An 18,493-nucleotide genomic window follows, 5' to 3' on the forward strand; every position below is an offset into this window, starting at 1 on the left:
CCTATGTTGTGCTCCCATTGTTTTTGATAGCATTGTGGGGGTTTGTGGGATTTTGCAGCAGTATTTTGTATACTGTGATTACCATCTCCTTGCCGTGTCCCGTTGCTGTCAGGAGAAGGTTTTTGAAGGTAGTCAAGGGCTTAGTGGCTGCTGATTTTACTGCTGGATTGTTCAAGAAGGCGTGTAGTTGGTGCTGCATTAGCCAAGGTATTTGGGTGCCCCCTAGTTTGTCTTGTATTTCTTGTGTTGGTATAGGTTTGTGTCAGTATGGGTAGAAGTCTTTAAATGATGTAGGCCTTTGGCTTGCCAGGTTTTTATCTGGAGGCTTTGTGCTGCATGTTGGAATAGTGGGTGATGAGCCAGGGGAATTAGTGAGGCTGAGGCTGAAGACAGTTTGCCTACTTTTTCCTTCCATGCTTTAGGCATGGGCTGTGTGAACCTGTTTAGTATTGTGGGGATTTTCTTTAGTTTGTTTTGGAGAAATGGGTACAGTTGAACCTCCTCCTCTTCTTATGGTTGTTCCAAGTCGTGACTGCGGCAAACTCGGAAGTAACTGTCAGGTTTGCTGCCGTTCTCGCATGCGCAGGAGCGGCGATCACCATTCATGCATGTGCAGAAGCGGCAATTGCCGCCCATGCCTGCGCACAACAGCGCCTCTCCCAGCAACCCATTTCGACCTCTGGACAGACCTCCGGAACGGATTATGGTCGCAAATAGAGGTTCCACTGTATGCTGTTTTGGGGAAGTTTTTGATTGTTCTCTCCAAGTGGACCCATTGTTTCATCTCGTCATCTAGAATGTATGGGATTATATGGCACACTTGGTTAGCAATGTAAAATGATTCTATTTTGGGGGTTCCCCATCCTCCTCCTCAGGAGGGGAGGCTCAGGTATTTGGAGCTTATTCTTGGCTTTTTGTGAGAGAAAATAAATGAGTATAGTTTTTTTCCCTGCCATTTCTGGAACTGGGGCTAATACTGTATTTCTAAAGCTAACTGGTATTTATCAGCTCAATTGGCTTTTTAAAAAATCTTCAGGCATTAAGTGTTTTAACCTGAGTATTAGTATTTTAATACATATGTGCTACTGCTTCACACTTCTGTTTTATAAATTTGGTACAGCTTGGAAGCACAGGCTTTGATCTAACAGAATCCAAGACAGCGTGCCAGGGAAGCTGGCATAATTCCAAAAAAAATTTGAAAGAGTGGCTTCTAGCTTCTGTTTTTACTTGAGCAATGAATATGCCAACAAGTGTCCTTTTGGTGCTGTGTACTAACTGCTGATATGTAACTTCAGGAGATGAAATAATAGGAATTCTAGCAAGATTGCAGTGTTTGTTTAATGAAGGGCTTTTTTGTTACTTCAACTCTTTACCATGCCTTCATGTCTAACCATTAAAAAGTGTTTTGCAGTATTTGATAATTAAACATTGTCTGGGTATCAAGACACTGTCTCCACCTGACAGCCTGAACATCAATATGTTCATACAAAAAGGTTACTTTTTATTTGTTGTGATCCAGCAGTGACATGAACTGTTTATTCCAATTAGTTACATTGAACATTGTTCAGTTGATCATAAGCTCATTTATTTGGAAGGAAGTCCTATTAGGTTCAAAAGGGTATATTCTGGAGTAAGTGTACATAATACCACAGTCCCGCAACATGTTTTGATATATTTAAAAGCCATGCTGTTGGCCGTTTTAGTATAATGAAGGCTCCACTTGCAGAGCTAAGGAGTGTGTGTTTGGCATTCCAATAACTCTTAATGCTATTCACGCTGCAGCCATAATCCAGCTTGTAGCATATTCCTCTGTTTTGTTGACTACCAGGGCATATTGCAGGCTGTACAGTGTCAAGAGAGGGTGCTCTGAAGCGATCCTATGGATGGTCCATTGTGTCGCCATTGCACAATGAGACTAGGAGCCTCAGGAGGGTTGCCATTTCTAACCACTGGGAAATTTCCCAGAGTGCTATCTATCAGATTTTTAAAATGTCCATTATATGCCCCACTTATAAAAACAAAATACTATCTGGCGTGAATGAAAATAGTCATATATGCATTACAAAACAGGAAACATTGCTAGTTTGAACTCCAGTTTTTGGTTTGTCCTAACATAGTAAAGTGCCTCTCTTGCCTCACAGGGTGTTATTAAATTAGGGGGTTCATTTTTTTGTTTGTTTCACTGTCTTTATGTATGTGCTTTTTCCCCCTCATAAAAGTGATCTGTTGGTTTTTTAAAAAATAAAATAGAAGAGTGGCATTTAGCAAGTGTCGCTCTGCTTATAGACGACATCCATCAGTGGAATGGGGAGTGAGGCAGTTTTTGCCAATGCATCCTCTCCCTTTCAACTTCAGTGAGCCTCCTCAAATTCAGTAGATTTTGCAGAGGAGATAATCACACACACACACACACACACACACACACACACACACACACACACAAAATTCCTCATTTTGTTGATGGATGCCTTCCATTAGTGGAACAACACCTGTGGTATTCTGTTGTAAATGCTTCATATAAACTGAAATACCCACTGTGCAGTACTAATGCAGTGGCATTCCATCTGGTGATCTGGCTAGTTCAGACCTTAGAGCCATAGCTCAGGAGCAGAGCATATGCTTTGCATGCAGAAGGTCCCAAGTTCAGTCTGTTGGTAGGACTGCAAAACACTCCTGTTTGCCTGTCACTGAAGGAAACAGTAAGCTAGATGGATGGAATGGCCTGACTTGGTATAGAGCAGCTTCCTAGACCTAACCACTTTTTACATTTTCAAAGAAATCAGTTACATCTGTATGATTGGGCATTATAAATGGTAGTTAGCAATTCTCCTTGAATGACTGACATGACAGCTTTTCACTTTGTTGTTTGATGAAGATGATTCTAAAAAGATGGAAGACTTTCATTCCTTCCTTTGAAAATTCATTAGGTTGGGGCTGCAGGTAGTTCCTTGTACTTTTGATAACCAGGCGCTGGTGGCAAATATTGCATCACGCTGCTGGGTGTGTGCTTTGCGCAAACAGATTGCTGGTGGAAGAACAGCTGGTTTTTCTAGTTTTGTAAAGAGTCCACTGCAGTAGTCCTCTGTAAGTTGACCAGAAGTACTTCAGCTGTTAGCACTCTGGATACGGTAAGACCTATGTATTTACAACGCCATTTGAAGATTTATTCTCATTTTAAACACTCAGTAGCTCTTGCCATACTGTCCAGCAAAATAAGACTTATGAAAAATGTTTTATAAGAATTCTTCTCATAACAGTAGACTTCTTTAACTGAACAGGGAGTTTGCTGCCTGTTTTGTTTTATTTCCTGATGTCTCAGTGAATGAAGCTGGGCTATTTTAAGGTTATAGTTTCTCTGATACCATCTTAAAGTATCGCATTGTTATAGCATAGTTGGCTGATTAGAATACATCACGGCACAATGAAAATACCAGATTCTGCCTGACTGACATTAACCTGGAAGTAGCTGCAAGGGTGGATGAGTTTTTATCAGTGGTATCTCTCAGAGTGGTGAATGGCACTATTTAGTGAGAAGAAATGCCAATGAAAATCCTCATTATTACATATTTTTACATGGCTGTTTATTTATATATATTTTAAAATTTTATGTACGGATGTTTTATGATGGCCTATATTCGTAATACCTAATAAAGGTTTGGTGAAAAAAATATTAGAATACTTTCCTATTAAATGTTATTCCCGATTAAATGATATAAATGTAGATCAGGAATGATCCTAATTTGTTGTCCTTTCACAGCAAGGCTATTTTTGGGATTTTATTACTAATTTGAACAGAGCACAGTAAAATTACTTCTGTTTTACCTGTGACACTTAAACTGGTATGTTGGATTTTCCTCTAGCAATAAACTGGAATCATAGTTTAGACAGAGACTTCAACAAGGGGGCAGTTTTTATAAATATGATTGATTATGTACGCAGTGCATACTGAGGCAGTTTATTAATGCTTTTGTTGACCAGAAGTCAGACTGTTCTTCCTTGCCTGTTCTACTCTTGGAGAATCCCTGCTTATATCTAAGGAAGCAAAAACTAAAAATTATTCAGTGTATTAATAAACAGCACAACATGGTCGTTTCACATATGGAAATATCTCTGTTCAATACACCATCAATTTAGTGTGCAAACTGACGAGCCAAGAATGGTTTACGCAATAATGAACCATTTATCATGGATCATGCTCACACATGACAAAAATGAGTACGACAAGTAATAATTGATCATTTGCTTTACCTAGTCTACAAATCTGTTAAAGAATCACCCACTTAACACTTCACATGTACCCTAAAAATAGCACCCTTGCTCCAGGAGATCTGTTTTATATTGATTAAGAAGAAAAAGTGAATACAGATCTAAAAGAAGTATTTTCTGTTTGATAGTATTGATCTCCCTTGCCTTCTCTCTTGTATTTACATCAGAATTAATGGTACCAACTCAGAAACGAGAAAGGAAAATGGGATGGAGAGTTTATTTGTTACCTGCTCTTCACTATTAAGGTCCCAGGGCAGGTTGCAACATTAAAACACAATATTAAAAACAGTTTAAAACAACTGAGTAAGATTATATTTTTAGTGAAAGTAAATTGTAAATACTATTTTGAATCTTAGAAGTACATATTAGTAGTTGCCTGCCAAATGACAGATTAGTCATGATTCTCCGTTATGTGGCTAAATCTACGTTTAGTGCAAACTAGCAACTAGTATGAATATATCCTCAGAAAATTATTTTGGCCATGTGGTGGAGCAATCAGATAACTGTTTTCCATTCTTCCAGTTGTTAGGCAAATTGAACTTGCCACATAGTCTGGCTGATTTTGGGTTTGGGAACTGACTGTTAGACACAAGCAGTGTGGGCCGTCTCCAGTTTATTCAGTTGGTAAAATCAGGGCTTGTTCTTGCTGCTTCCATGGATGTACTTTAATACCAGTGGGGCAGTCAGAGTCACAGATGTCTACAGTGAATGTTGTGAATGTATCAGCACTTAGGTATTTGGTATTGTCTTGAAGACAGCAAACCACTGTTTGATTTCAGCTGCTCATGCAACACACTGATTATGTCAAGTGTCTTATTTTCACTTTCGTTTCCAGGTACAAAGAATCAAAATAACCAGCTTTGATGGGAAACGATTAACCTGAGGATAATTTATGAATGAAGACCCACAGCATGTTCAGAAGTTCCAGCAAAGCTGCAATGGACACTCAAGTCACTAAGCTGGACTTTGTAACTTTTGGTTGTTTGCAATGATGTGCCTTTAAACTTTATATCACAATTCATGCCCTTCATACTACATAAATTATAAAATAATACAATCGAAGCAACATGTCAAAAAACTTGGAGATTATCAATCTGTCATTTTTACTGGAACATGAGAGGGAAATGATACTGGGAGTGCTGAAGAGAGACGAGTATTTGAAAAAAATTGAAGATAAAAGAATCAGGTAATTGTGAAACTTTCTTCTGAGGTATTTAAACTTCTGAATACTGGAGTTCAGTTTAGATATTTGTGCATATGTTGTTGTTGTTGTTGTCCAGTTAGCTCATGGTTACAGTGTAGTTCAGGGTTGGGAAGACACCAGACTTGTGGAATCTACTTTGTTTTTTACTATAACCCTGAGGTCCACCAACCACAGCCAGGTTCAAAATAGTGGCTCAGGTGAGCAGACTAAAGCTAAGAAGGAATTTTGGTTGAGCGATGGGACTTCTTCTCCACTTGCATGCACTCAGTGCCCTTCTGAAATCTTTTCCAGAGGGTTGAGCCCCTAGAGCAGAGTTAGGGTTAGCATGGGAAGGAGAGCAGGAGAACATTTTGTTACACAAGCAGAAACCCTTGCCCTGACGGAATTTTCGTACAGTGCTATGTGTACAACCCAGGGTACCTCTGAGCATATGCTCAGAATTTGTGATCAGTAGCAGAACTGTCCTCACGAGTTCTCTTTCACACAAAAATCCACTCTTGGTTTCTTCCTCAATAATTCCTTTTCAGCAACCTGATTTAGAAAGGAAAGTTTTTTGTTGCTATTGTTAAGACAGCTGTACATCAGAAACCCTTGCTGATCTTAAAGCTGGTCAGTACAGGCGGTGACCATTTTGCACATGTCCAATTAATGCATGACTGTTGATGCACGGATCCTTTAGGACCTGGAAGAGGGCAGAACAGGGATATGGCGTGGCGTAACGGGGTGGGGTGGGCTTATGTACACTTCACCAATGTGTAGGGGGCCAGGAATGGAACCCCTGCTCAAAATGATTGCCGCCTGTATTTACTTTCCGCATTTGCATGTTAGTATATTGTGGTTTGTTATTGCTGTCTATAAATTATAACAGGTGGTATCATTCATCTTGCAACACCCCCCCCCAATTACAATAATAAAGAAACCATTTCTGATCTACTACTGTAGCATCTGGAGATCTTTCAGTAGATTCTGATATGTCCATCTCTACTTTTGTTCATAAATAGCATGCATCTGTTGTTGACCTATAGGTTAAATTGACTATAGGCTAAGATGATTGCCTTGCTCTGTAATGTTTTATGAGGCCATGTTGACTAATCTTTATCCTCCACTTGGAAAGGTTTAGCTTATTAACCATCACACTGCAGTTTTATGTGCAGTTTCTGTAGTCTATGTAGCATGCTATCCATGTTAACATCCTCACTCTCCGACCCTTAACCTAAAATCTTTTTAAATTTAAGAATGGCTAATATGAAACTGATGGCTATCATATCTCTTCTCAGTCTCCTCTATGCCAGGCTAAGCATATCCAGCTCCCTAAACCATTCCTCCTAAGGCTTGGTTTCCAGACACTTGATCATGTTGATTGCCCTCCTCTGCACATGTAGCATGACAAGAATGTGACTTGGTGAGCCTTGAGCTTGGGTGTGCCCCCGTCTCCCGCTTAATGTGGTGCAGCTCTGAGAAGGAGTTTGGAAGCTTTCAGCTCCATTTTTGCTTGGCTTCAGCTTGTCATGTAGACTGAACTTCTGATATATGGTTAATGTTTCTTTGAAACAAGCCATCTTTTAAACAATGATTTCAAAGTTCCAGTGACATGACAGGTTGTGGTTAAAGAAGAACAGGAGCAAAAGCTTCTGAACCCCTCAAAGCTATAGCAGAGGAGAGGGGAGGAAGGGAGCTAGAGGCTCACTGCAGCTCATTCACCCCATGCTCAACTATGACTTAGCAGATGGGAATCCAATGTGCTCTTCAACTCCCATAAGTCTCAGCCAGCATAGCTAGTGGTCAAGGATGATGTTAGCTAGCAATATCAGGAGGGCGCCATGTTGGCTGTTAGCATGATGCATGAACACTGCCAATATCTTTATTATGACCAAGTGAAAATTGCAAAAAACAATGAGCTAGCTTTCAAGTTTCACAGTAAGCTTGAATTTAATTTTATTGTCCACCCAGGTATATCTATCTACCTACACACACATCCCCAAATCAAACAAATTTCATGTGAAGAGTAGAAGGATAATAGGCAACAAATTAGATTGCACACAGAGAGAAATGTCCAGCTCAAAATCAAAATGCAGGGAAGTGGGTGACTAACAATTTGCTCTTAGATAGACTTAGTCACTCCTAACCCCACCAACTTCAATCATTAACAGGATCAGCTGTAAGCAAGATGAAACAAGGGTTCAATAAACAGAGCAGAATGCACTTAGTGACTATTCACCATTGAATGTCAATAGAACTACATGGCTAGAAAAAATAAAAGCAGGAAAGGTCCCTAAAGGCTAAGAATCCATGACCATTAAGAGTACAGTAGAACCCATCTATGCTTTTCCTGGAATTACTACTTAGTCATAACCCATTTCTTAGTTCCACTTCAGTGTAAATATCTGCTTACCTGACCTTCTGAATATCCAAATGTTCCACATGGCTGAATCTGGACTGAAAATTCCAGCAGTGTTGCAGGAGTAGCTGGTGAACGTTATGTTAATTGAGCTCTCATTTCAACTCTCTAGTATTTAAATTTGCATTAGGACCCAGTGGGTTCTATTCGGGTGTCTAAAATGTCAGGTCTTCTCATGTGCTGCGGTCATCTGCTGATACTCTCCTCTGAGTGTCCCTGCCGTTAGAGGTAAGATCAACTGTGACATGGGCATCATTGGTTGTAGTGCCAGGAAAATACTGATTTTGTCTCCCAGCCCTAAAAAAAAAATAGAATTAAATTTTTTTGGTCCTCCTGCTGCTTTTCATTTATTATTGAGATCTGGTGCACATGTGTTTCATGTTCAAATTTCTGTTCTACCTCTGAGGATAAGGAAAGATGCAAAATATGCTATAATGTGATATATACCTTGAGCATAAGATTTGTATGTTCAGGACACAGTTCTGCACTTCACATTCAAGCACCACCTCAACTTACTGCACTCATTTCCAAGTATACTAAGGAAAACATAATGCAGGGTCTCCTCTGAACATTGAGATCCCATGTTTTCTTCAAACGGCAGGAGGAAAGATGCAAGACCCATTGTAATGGTACTTCAGAACATTGTGCTTTTCAGGTATTCTTAGACTTTTATGCATTTAATTCCTTTTAATTTATTTTAGTCTTAAAAATTAGTCAGTTCTGGTTTTGGGCAAAAGATGTTTTTATACAGCACATAACTGCTTATTCTACTGACGCACAGTGTTCCTTTTCCGTAGTGTTTGACACAGCTAGATAGTGGCTGTTTAGAAAATGTGCTCATGGTAGATTGAGATAGGATGACTCATTCTCCTCCTCCATCTCTTGTACTCTTGGAACACTTAATTCCTCCAATTTTGAAATCAGAGCACATTGTCACAGTTGTTCAGTGATTCACTCTTGAATACACCGCAAGGAAATATGGAAGGAAGTTTATATAAAACGCAGCTGTCTGAGCTTGCTTTATCATAAATGAAGGAAATTATGAAGCAGGGCATTTTATTTGTTTGTCTACATTTGTGTCCTTACCTTTCTCTAAGGGCCTTTCATTTGCGTTCCTGGGGCTCCTGCATAATTCCTTCTAGTTCTTGGCTAGGTCCAGATTTTTTTATTTAATTAAAACAATCATACCGCTTGGTTGTTTTAAAAACTTCAAAACAGTTACCGTATTTTTTGCTCCACAACACTCACTTTTTTCCTCCTAGAAAGTAAGGGGAAATGTCTGTGCGTGTTATGGAGCGAATGCCTACGGATGGCGGGGGGATCTGCTGCAGTCGTGAGCAGAGGATCCATGGTTCCCCTTCCTTCCCTCCTCCGTGGCTCGCTTTGCTCGCTTTGAAACAGCAAAGCGGGAGAAGAGCCACTGAGTGGGGAGAAGAGAGGGACAGAGAGCCTGGTTACAAAGCACGGTTCCACATGGATTCTCAGGATTTTTGCACTGGGTCACCCCAAATTCACCATCAGATCACATAGCATGTCCATGGCTACAGCTTGCACCAAAAAAATCACACACCCACTGTTGCCTGGGGCCGCAGTGGTGCAAAAATGTGGTTACAAAGCATAGATCCACATGGATCCTCAGGATTTTTGCATTGGGCTACCCCAAACTTACCGTCAGATCACATGTCTGTGGCCACAGCATGAACCACAAAAATCATACATCCACTGTTTCGTTTAGAATATTTTTTTTCTTGTTTTCCTCCTCTAAAAACTATGTGCGTGTTATGGTCGGGTGCGTGTTATAGAGCAAAAAATACGGTAGCTAAGATCTGCTTAGCTTTAGAGAGAGGAGCCTAGAACAAGTACCTTCAGACCATTATCTGGTAATTCATAAAGCTTTGCACTGGTTTTTCCCCAGTTTTTTTTTGGGGGGTGGTGGTATGGAAGTTTTTTATAGGAACACAGAAATGGAAAGCAGAAAGGGGAAAAGTTGGCATGCAGCTTATTTATTTTGGCAGTTTTTGCCACCCAGGAAGGTTCTTTTCTGTCATAACTCTTTGCAGGCAGGCAGGCAGTTCCCAAATTGTTAACCTTTTGTCATTAAAACCTACCTGATTTCCAACCTTTATTTCTTAAGTATCCAAAGTGCCGTTTGCAAAGCTACATGCTGTGGGACATATTAAGTCTTACTTGTGATCACATGAAGTCTCCCTGCCCATGGCACCCATCAAACCTCTCCTAAAATTCAGAGGACCTTCAGAAATAAGACGTTGTTCCTGAGCAGTCAGTGAAGGTTTCCTGTTAGTTTCCAGCACATGGTGCTCAAAGGTATCTGGATTCTGGACATCCATGACAGATGGCCGTCCAACCTCTGCTTAAAAACCTCCAATAAAGGAGAGTCCACAGCCTTCTGAGGGAGTCCGTTCTACTGTCAAACAGCTCCTACCATTAGAAAGTTCTTCTTGATGTTTAGTCAAAATCTCATTTTTTTCATAATGCCGGTCTGCCAGATTTGGTAGAATCAAAATAACGGCACAGGATTGATCCAGACAGAAACTTGTATAAATGAGTGTGGATTACATCAGAATAAGAATTATTCTATTATTATCCTAGCAGAGTTGCACTGTTATCCTTCTGAAGCAAGTGTCATGAATTTTTATAGCAGATAATCATTTTGATCATTTGGGGCTATCCAATCTCTAGAAGAGAAAAATGCATGTAATACAGTATTTCTCATTTCAAGTGTTTTGTGAGTCAGAAATTACTTTGCTCTTTGATCTACTGCGGCTTTGCAAGCTTTGAATAATTGTGTTGAGGAAAGTTGGCAAAGCTAAAGCCATAGAAGAAGAAGAAGAAGAAGAAGAAGAAGAAGAAGAAGAAGAAGAAGAGAGAAGAAGAAGAAGAAGAAGAAGAAGCAGGCTGAAGACCCATACTAAGCATGCATTAATGCGACATGCATTGAGACATTGAGCAAAACTGAACAGAGCTCTTTCTTTCACTTTAGGGCAATCAATTTATGGCACATTTTCCAGCTATGTTGTATATACATGATGTATTTGCATTATGCTTAGCATGTGTTGGTGGGACCACTGCTATGCTGCCAGAGAACAAATTGCCTTTGACTGAGCTTCCCATCAGTCATGTCCTGCTTCCACATGTGGGCTTAACCCCCTTACAAGAGGAGCATGATGTTCAGAAAGGCTTTATTGTTATCTGTGTAACATGTTCTGGCAAATAATGAGCAACATAAATAAAAATGTAAAGTAAGCACAAATTTGGGTGAAGTCCTAGATCACAGGATAATATAGTCCATATTTAAATGCCCTTCATATTCAGCAGTGGATGCTTCCCTTAGCTCCAGTGAATTATGATGATTGCTGAAGAAAGGGATGCAGTAGAACATTCATTATTTTATGAAAATAAAACTCTCTTTTGAGGAGTGGAATTGCAGTCTCTACACTGCAAGGACCGGGACCATAGTAGCATAAATTGTGCCCTACAGTTATATGCTGAGCAGCTCTGTAAGGGCTGACTGTTCATTTCATTTTCTTAAGTACACACACAAAAATTTTCATTAATAATCTGTTGCTTTAGTAATGAAGAGCTTAATATAATGTATTGCATTTAATTTCAGAAATTTGACAAAAGGCTTGGATTAAAACGAGGCCAGCATGTTCTTAATGAGCACTGATATTTCATCACCTAGAGCTTTTGTTTTATACCCTGACTTAATTTAATAGTTCATAACATGCCCTTTCTCCCCTAGTGCCAGATAGATTGTTATCATTTGGGGATTATCTTTAGCCTTTGTCCTTTAATTTTCTTCTTTTCCTTTTCACCAGATTGTTAAAGTGTGTGTGGTTAAGTCTGCAGCCAGAGACAAGGGAGAAACAGAACTCGGACTGCAGCACAAGGGATGGAAGGTTAAACCTTCCCCTCCTCCATATTGCGGTCCCATCAGATCACTTTTCAGAGCTTTTATTCCCCACAGGATAGAAGCAGTGGATAGTTAAACTACAGAACTCTCTCCCACAGGAGGCCATGATGGCCACCAACTTGGAGGTTGTGGAGAATGTCAAGATTTTTGAGTGACGCTATGAAATTACATCACCATAGGTCCTAAGAGCCATCTTCGTACCTCTTGATGTCCGGACAGTTTTATCCTAAAGTATCTCCCACTGTGGTTCATAAACTGTGTTGTGTTCTGATCCATGTATATGATGTACTTTTCATGCCAATGAAGGAGATTGATCGATTGATTGAACTGTCATCTTTATCTCACAAAAATCCTGTGGTCATTACATCTTAGGAATAGAGTCCAAGAGATAAGAAACTGCCCGAGGTTAGGCACTGAATCTTGCAGACTCTGATAAAAGTGAGTTAATATCCCAGCCTAGTATCCATACTAGAGAGTAAGGTTAATATTTTCTCCCAATGTATCATTGCACCCAAAGGATGGAGAAGGTAGGACATTTATCTTCATAACTGAGTGTGAAAGCTGCTTGTGTTTCAGAGTCATTTTATGTATGTTCTATGGATAATTTGCTTCTGCTTCAGCCAGAAATTGTTTTAGTAGATTTGATATTTTAAAAAGTAGATTAAGAGCATTAGGCAGAGTGAGGCTTCTGCCTCAGGTGACTTATGTTGGAGGGCCAGGGAGTGGTGGCAAGGCTATGCTGCAGCAATGAACCCTCTAAGTTCGCCTGGATGCTGTTCACATTGCTAGTGCTGAAGTAAGATTCAACTGCCAGTCAGTTCTACTTACGTATGTAGAATGAAGGGTGCCGTTTTGTATTTCAGCTGAAGCCACACAATGTTTTGGTCTAGTCCTGAGCAAAGTACATACATACATACATACATACATACATACATCATGCTCAAGGCAGCTTACAACATGAAAAAATTACATGCAAACGTAACATAAAAATTACATGCAAAATTGCAAACGTAACAAAAGTAGTCATAAACAATAAATAAAAACATCAAAAAGTATACAACAAAATTAAACAATTTTCACATAAATCATAAGATCTAAAATAAAGATACAAAAATATAAAATCAATAGCAGCAATAATTCCTCTGTCAACAAAACTCCTAAACCAGAGCTTTCCAAACTGTGTGTTGTGACATGTTACTTTGTCGGCTGCAGTGTGTAGATGTGTCATGCAAATGTTCCCCGCACTCCTCCCAGGACTGGAAAGGGGTTAGTTTAATCTCTGGTTTGCTAGTAAAACTGAATTACTGTGTTGCGAAATGATGCATATCTAAAAATTGTATCACCAACACGAAAAGTTTGGAAAGCAGTGCCCTAAATAATTCCAAAGTTGTAATCAGAAATTATTTTGCTGGCTCTGTCACACATACAAGCCACTAGAATTTAGGTTTTTATAAAGCAGTGAATACTTCAAGCCACTTTTCTTAAGTTTGTTGTGTTTCTTTCCAGAAAACTGAAGAATGAGTTACTGGAAGCCAAAAAGAAAGGTGGACGGCGTTACCAGGAAGACGACAGCAGGGTCTGCATTCGGTGTCGAAAGAATTTGGGCTTAATCTTTGATAGAGGGGATCTCTGCCAAGCATGCGGACTCAGAGTTTGCAACAAATGTCGTGTTGTGGGAATTGGTGGCAACTGGAAATGCACAGTGTGCGATAAGATTGCGTAAGTTTTGTTCTTGGACACACTTGGATGTCAACTCACATTTTCTGATCTCCAGTTACGATGCCTTTGACAAGCAGTATGAACATCCAGGTGATGGGCTGATAAAGGCATGTTTGATCTTAATTTGAGCTAGAGAGACTCTTAAAGCGTCTCCTGCTGAATGAGGGTTGTCTCCTGCTAGTATGAGGGTTCTCTCCTGCTAGTATCTTCACTTGAACCCACCCTCTCCAGCTATTGTTGTTGTTTCAGATGTTTCTGGATTTTAATCCCCATTGTCATTGACCATGTTGACTGGGGCTGATGGGAGTTCCCCACCCCTGCACTAAAGTATAGTGTGTACGTTTGTTCTGTTCATTGAACTTATTCTGCCACTCTGCTAATGGGAACGTCACACTTACATATAGCTTCCACAGCTCAAATGTTATAAAAATTAATTTCAAAACTTAATTGCAGCAAGGTCTTGAAGTGTTTCGCCTTGTCCTGATCCAAGTCTCTATCAGCAATACCAATGCTGAGACCTTTTCAACAGGAAGTGAATTTAAGGCAACATTTACATCCCTTGATTTTCTCCAGAGCTAGTGCCATTAAAGCTAGTACCAATAGTACCTATTTATTTTATTTTAAAGTGCTTAGTCTGCCCTGGGATATTCCGTCTTCTAGGACATCTAACAGACAAATAAACACATAAAATGTATGTATTTATCTATTTCATGTGGTACTCTTGTTTCTCATACACGTTAAGGTGATGTGCCTCATAAGTAATAAATTAAAGATATAGACAGTAAAAACAGACAGTAAAAGCATTAAAGTAACCATGGTTGTTTGCATTCCTAAAAACAACCAAAAATTTTAAAGGCCTGGTAAAAGTATTTATTTATTCAAATATTAATAGGCAGCAATTTCTATTTTATTTCATTGAAAGGTATTCAGCTAGTACCAACAAGGCGTAAGAGTTTGTGCCATGACAGCCTCCCTAGACAAGGAGTTATAGCCAAGAGGGTCCCCTTCCTGGTTACCACCTTCTTTACCTCTGAAGGTTGGGGTACCTGGAGAAGGGCCTCCAGCAATGAGGTTAAAGGCCCACTGCCTGATAGATAGATAATTTATTACGGTCAAAGACCAGCTCGCATAACACAATATAAACAGCATTCATAAAGATAAAATATACAATTATGTATATGTAGATTATCTTAGCCCCACCTACAATTACCCATAGGTACATGTAACATAACTTGCTAACCAGCACTCTGGGCTCCTGTGCAAGATTTCTACTTTTGTAAGCTAGCAGCTCAGGATAGTGCTGATGTGTCTCACAGATGCTTCTTCAGATGTATCTGAAGAAGTGTGCATGCACACGAAAGCTCATACCAAGAACTAACTTAGTTGGTCTTTAAGGTGCTACTGGAAGGAAAAAAAATTTTTTGTTTTGACTATGGCAGACCAACACGGCTACCTATCTGTAACAGATGCTTTAGTTAGTGACATCCTTTTACCAGTTAGGGATATTTGCTGTCTGCTGTGCTATCCAATGATGTCATCATGCATACTTAATATAAGGAGGTGTTTTATTTCTTTATTGCTTTCTATTACATTTAAATCCCTCCTTTCTTCCAAGGAACTCAAGGTGTTGTACATGGCCCTCCCCATACTCATTTTATCCTCACAACAACTCATGGAGTAGGTTAGACTGAGAGATTGCGATTGCTCCAAGGGGAAGCAGTGAGTCTTTGTCTCCTGGGTCCTTATTATTGCTTTAAAGGTTAGCTCGTGCTTCCTTAATAGTTTGCATGTGGAAGTGCCTTTTTGTGCCTAATGTCACCATGGAAAGATGAAGAGAGGATTGTTGGTAAATATTGGCTTGAGGAAACTAGCATTTTTAAGGACATTGTGGCCCTGCTGTAGGCCATGGTAGCAATCAGGGAGGTAGCTCTTGTAGAAGGGCATAATGGCTGCCCAGGACCACGAAAAAAGGTCAAAGCAAATTCAGCACAAATTACATGAGTGTGATGAACAAATTGAGCTGCTTGTTAGGCAGCTCTTGAGAATAAAGAGCTCCCTGAATTTCAGAGCATGCAGCAGTAAAATTATATCACAAAGCACTTTACTAAGCATGTAGGCTGGGAATTAAATGCAAAATAATGGGTTTGGGGTGGGGAGAATCCCAAGCATCTTTTAACAGAAGAGGGAAAGATGAAAGAGAAAATACTGAGTTTTTCTTAAGGAACAGGTCTCCATTGTACTTTGCATGCATGAAAAATTTAAAATAAGCACTTGTCTTTCTAGAATGCTTTCCCACTTCCAGCACATACCGTATTTTTTGCTCTGTAAGACTCACTTTTTCCCTCCTAAAAAGTAAGGGGAAATGTGTGTGTGTCTTATGGAGCGAATGCAGGCAGAGCAGCTATCACAGAAGCCAGAACAGCAAGAGGGATTGCTGCTCTGCGCAGCGATCCCTCTTGCTGTTCTGGCTTCTGAGATTCAGAATATTTTTTTTCTTGCTTTCCTCCTCCAAAAACTAGGTGTGTCTTGTGGTCTGGTGCGTCTTATAGAGTGAGAAATATGGTAATTTCATTTTAGCTGGTGAAGGGCAAAGCACAGGGTTTTGTTTTTAAGTTAACTGAGTTGCATGGCGATTGTGAAATGTAGCATAAAGACTTAAACACAGCTGCAATTAAACCGCTTATGTGGGAGTTGTATAGGTATATGCTCTTAAAACTCTATTCATGAAGTGTCCTGCATTCAGCGACAGTAGTTTTCAAATGTAAGTTTCAAACTTTAGAAGAACATTTTCTGTATTGCTGAGGAACTCCTAACTATCAGAATCTCAGCACTTTGCCAAAGATCTGCAGCATATTCTAGGGACCAAATTGGACCTTTACTGCTCCTCTGTATAAACTGAGTGGGTTCTAAAGTATATGTAACACTCTCCTCGGCAATGCACTGCAGGGGGAACATGGGAAGTGACCTCACACTGAATCAAACCATGGATCCATCTAGCTCAGTGTTGTTTACACTGACAGACAGTGGCTCTCCAGGATTTCAGACAGATGATTGGGATTAAACTTGAGGCTTTCTGCATGTAAAGCAGTTTCTCAGGCTATGGCCTTTTCCCAATTTATAAGCCAATCATATCTCAGGTATAGGTGTCTTTCATCACTGTTCTTGTCATTGAGAAAGTTGTAAGTTCCTCAGCACACAGGAGTGATGAACACATATCTAGTTAGGATGCCGTAGGAATGGTGGTGGTAGATCGGTGAATTCTAAGTCCAGATTTATCACAATTACATAGAAATTAGAGGATCCAGTTAAAAAGCCTCCAGATAAAAAGCCTTGGATATCCCTGTAGCCTCCCCACCCCCAAATGCCACAGTATTTTTTCCAGTTCATTTGAGGGAGAGGCTGTAGGAAAGTAACCTTGCAAAGGTCTATCTTTGAGAGCCCTTCGGCACTCAGTATAAACCTTCTGCTTGAGCATGATTGGGCAGCTCCAGTATTAAAACACACAAAGGTCTGCTGCCATTTAGTTTGGCACAAAGCAATAGTAAGTGGATAAGTGTTTCATATCTAATACATTCACATTATTACTGATGTTAGAGTACCTCAGCATTTGCATTTATTCTACAATTTTAGCGAGTTGAGTAAATTTTCTAGACCAACAGAAGACAGTGAGCAGAACAGTCAGCCTGAGTTGCCATCATTATAAAGGAGCAGCCTAAGATGTGGGTGGAGGTTTGTGTACTTGCAAACAAATTAAAATTTGGGTTCTATTCTAGTCGAATGGCTCTCTCTATTTTGTGGAGAGTGCTAATTATACCAGACAGTTGCCACATTCAATAAGACTGCAAGACATAAATATGGCTTTAGGCAGTAGATTGGAATGAAGCAATGATGATTCAGAATGCAGCTATATAGATTCTGTAATTCTAGTTTTCACAGCTCAAACATTTCTCTTTCTTTGCAGTGTTAAGTTGTTATGATGTTCATGGACATCCTGGATTCTGCAAGTTATTAATCAAAGAATAATATAGACAGCACAGTTGAGCACCACATGAGAGCAAAGGTTTCAGCCTCTTGGTCAATCCATGAAAGCAAAGAGGTTTCTTTTGATATCATAAGCAGAGGGAAGGAGTGATGACACCTTTGCAAAAGGTCCCCTTCTCCCTCTGGTTGAGTACCATTATTAGATCTCATAGAAGTTTCGAGAAATGAGATGAAGTGCTCCTTTATTCTTCCTATATAAGACTCTCTAGTAAGGGCACCAAGTGGGGAGGGGGTCCCTTTTCAAAGGATAAAGAGACTTTATTTTTGCTCCCCGGGGCAGCACTGGGGAATGGAACTATCTTTGTTCAGTAGTGTCTACAGCTGGTGAATGAATTATAGCTTGGGCCCTTACTAAAAGTGATGGACCTGAGCATACCTTGAAACTGCAAACCTCTTCTAGTTTCTTGTGTATGTTGAACCCATTCTGGGTGGGATTGTGCTCTCATAGAGGAAAAACAAAAGAAAAGCAGGTTTTCAAGAGGTGCCTTGAAAAGCTGTGTAGGAGTTGTGAAATGAGGACTGCTTTTTAAAAGGTTTGCGTTTCTGTGCCTTACATAGTTCAGAATAAGGCACTGACTGTAACCTGAAGCAAAAACTCCATCCTGACAACATTTGCCAAGGTGTCATGGAAGTTGCCTAATAGAACAGTTTGCTTGGCATTTGCTTGTGCAGAACGGGCAGTAGTTATACCTGAAAATGCCTCATATCCAGAATGAAACCTGAGCACACCTGATCTCCTGGCTGCTAGTCTGTTATGGTTGGACTACAAAGGCTGCTACATTCCCAGAACAATCAACATCCTGGAGATTAATAGTTTTGATAAGATCGTTTGTTAGCAACTTTACTCAGGTGTCTAAACATTTGTTATCAAAGGGAAATGAAGTTTCGGAACACTGCTCTGTGGGTCAACTGAAAAGGTTTCTTTGCAGAA

At 39.9% G+C, this 18,493-nt stretch overlaps 2 protein-coding genes across 9 annotated transcripts in view; both read left to right on the forward strand.

The window, feature by feature from the left end:
• Positions 1 to 18,493, forward strand: part of LANCL3 (LanC like family member 3) — a 152,605-nt gene that overhangs the window by 103,040 nt on the left and 31,072 nt on the right. The gene's annotated exons all lie outside the window — the stretch shown is intronic.
• SYTL5 (synaptotagmin like 5) overlaps positions 1 to 18,493 on the forward strand; it is a 63,478-nt gene that overhangs the window by 16,019 nt on the left and 28,966 nt on the right. For 5 of the 7 annotated variants that reach the window (XM_083612548.1, XM_083612553.1, XM_083612551.1 and 2 more), the window contains exons 2-3: positions 5,102 to 5,452; positions 13,309 to 13,521. In XM_083612548.1, the coding sequence (XP_083468674.1) occupies positions 5,334 to 5,452; positions 13,309 to 13,521 (332 nt within the window). In that variant the 5' untranslated portion in view covers positions 5,102 to 5,333. Of the gene's footprint in view, positions 1 to 3,013; positions 3,129 to 5,101; positions 5,453 to 13,308; positions 13,522 to 18,493 lie in introns of those variants that run through there. The other 2 variants (XM_083612549.1, XM_083612550.1) reach the window with 2 other exon arrangements.

This window comes from Podarcis filfolensis (genome assembly GCF_964270895.1).
Source record: "Podarcis filfolensis genome assembly, chromosome: 4".
Lineage (NCBI taxonomy): Eukaryota > Metazoa > Chordata > Lepidosauria > Squamata > Lacertidae > Podarcis > Podarcis filfolensis.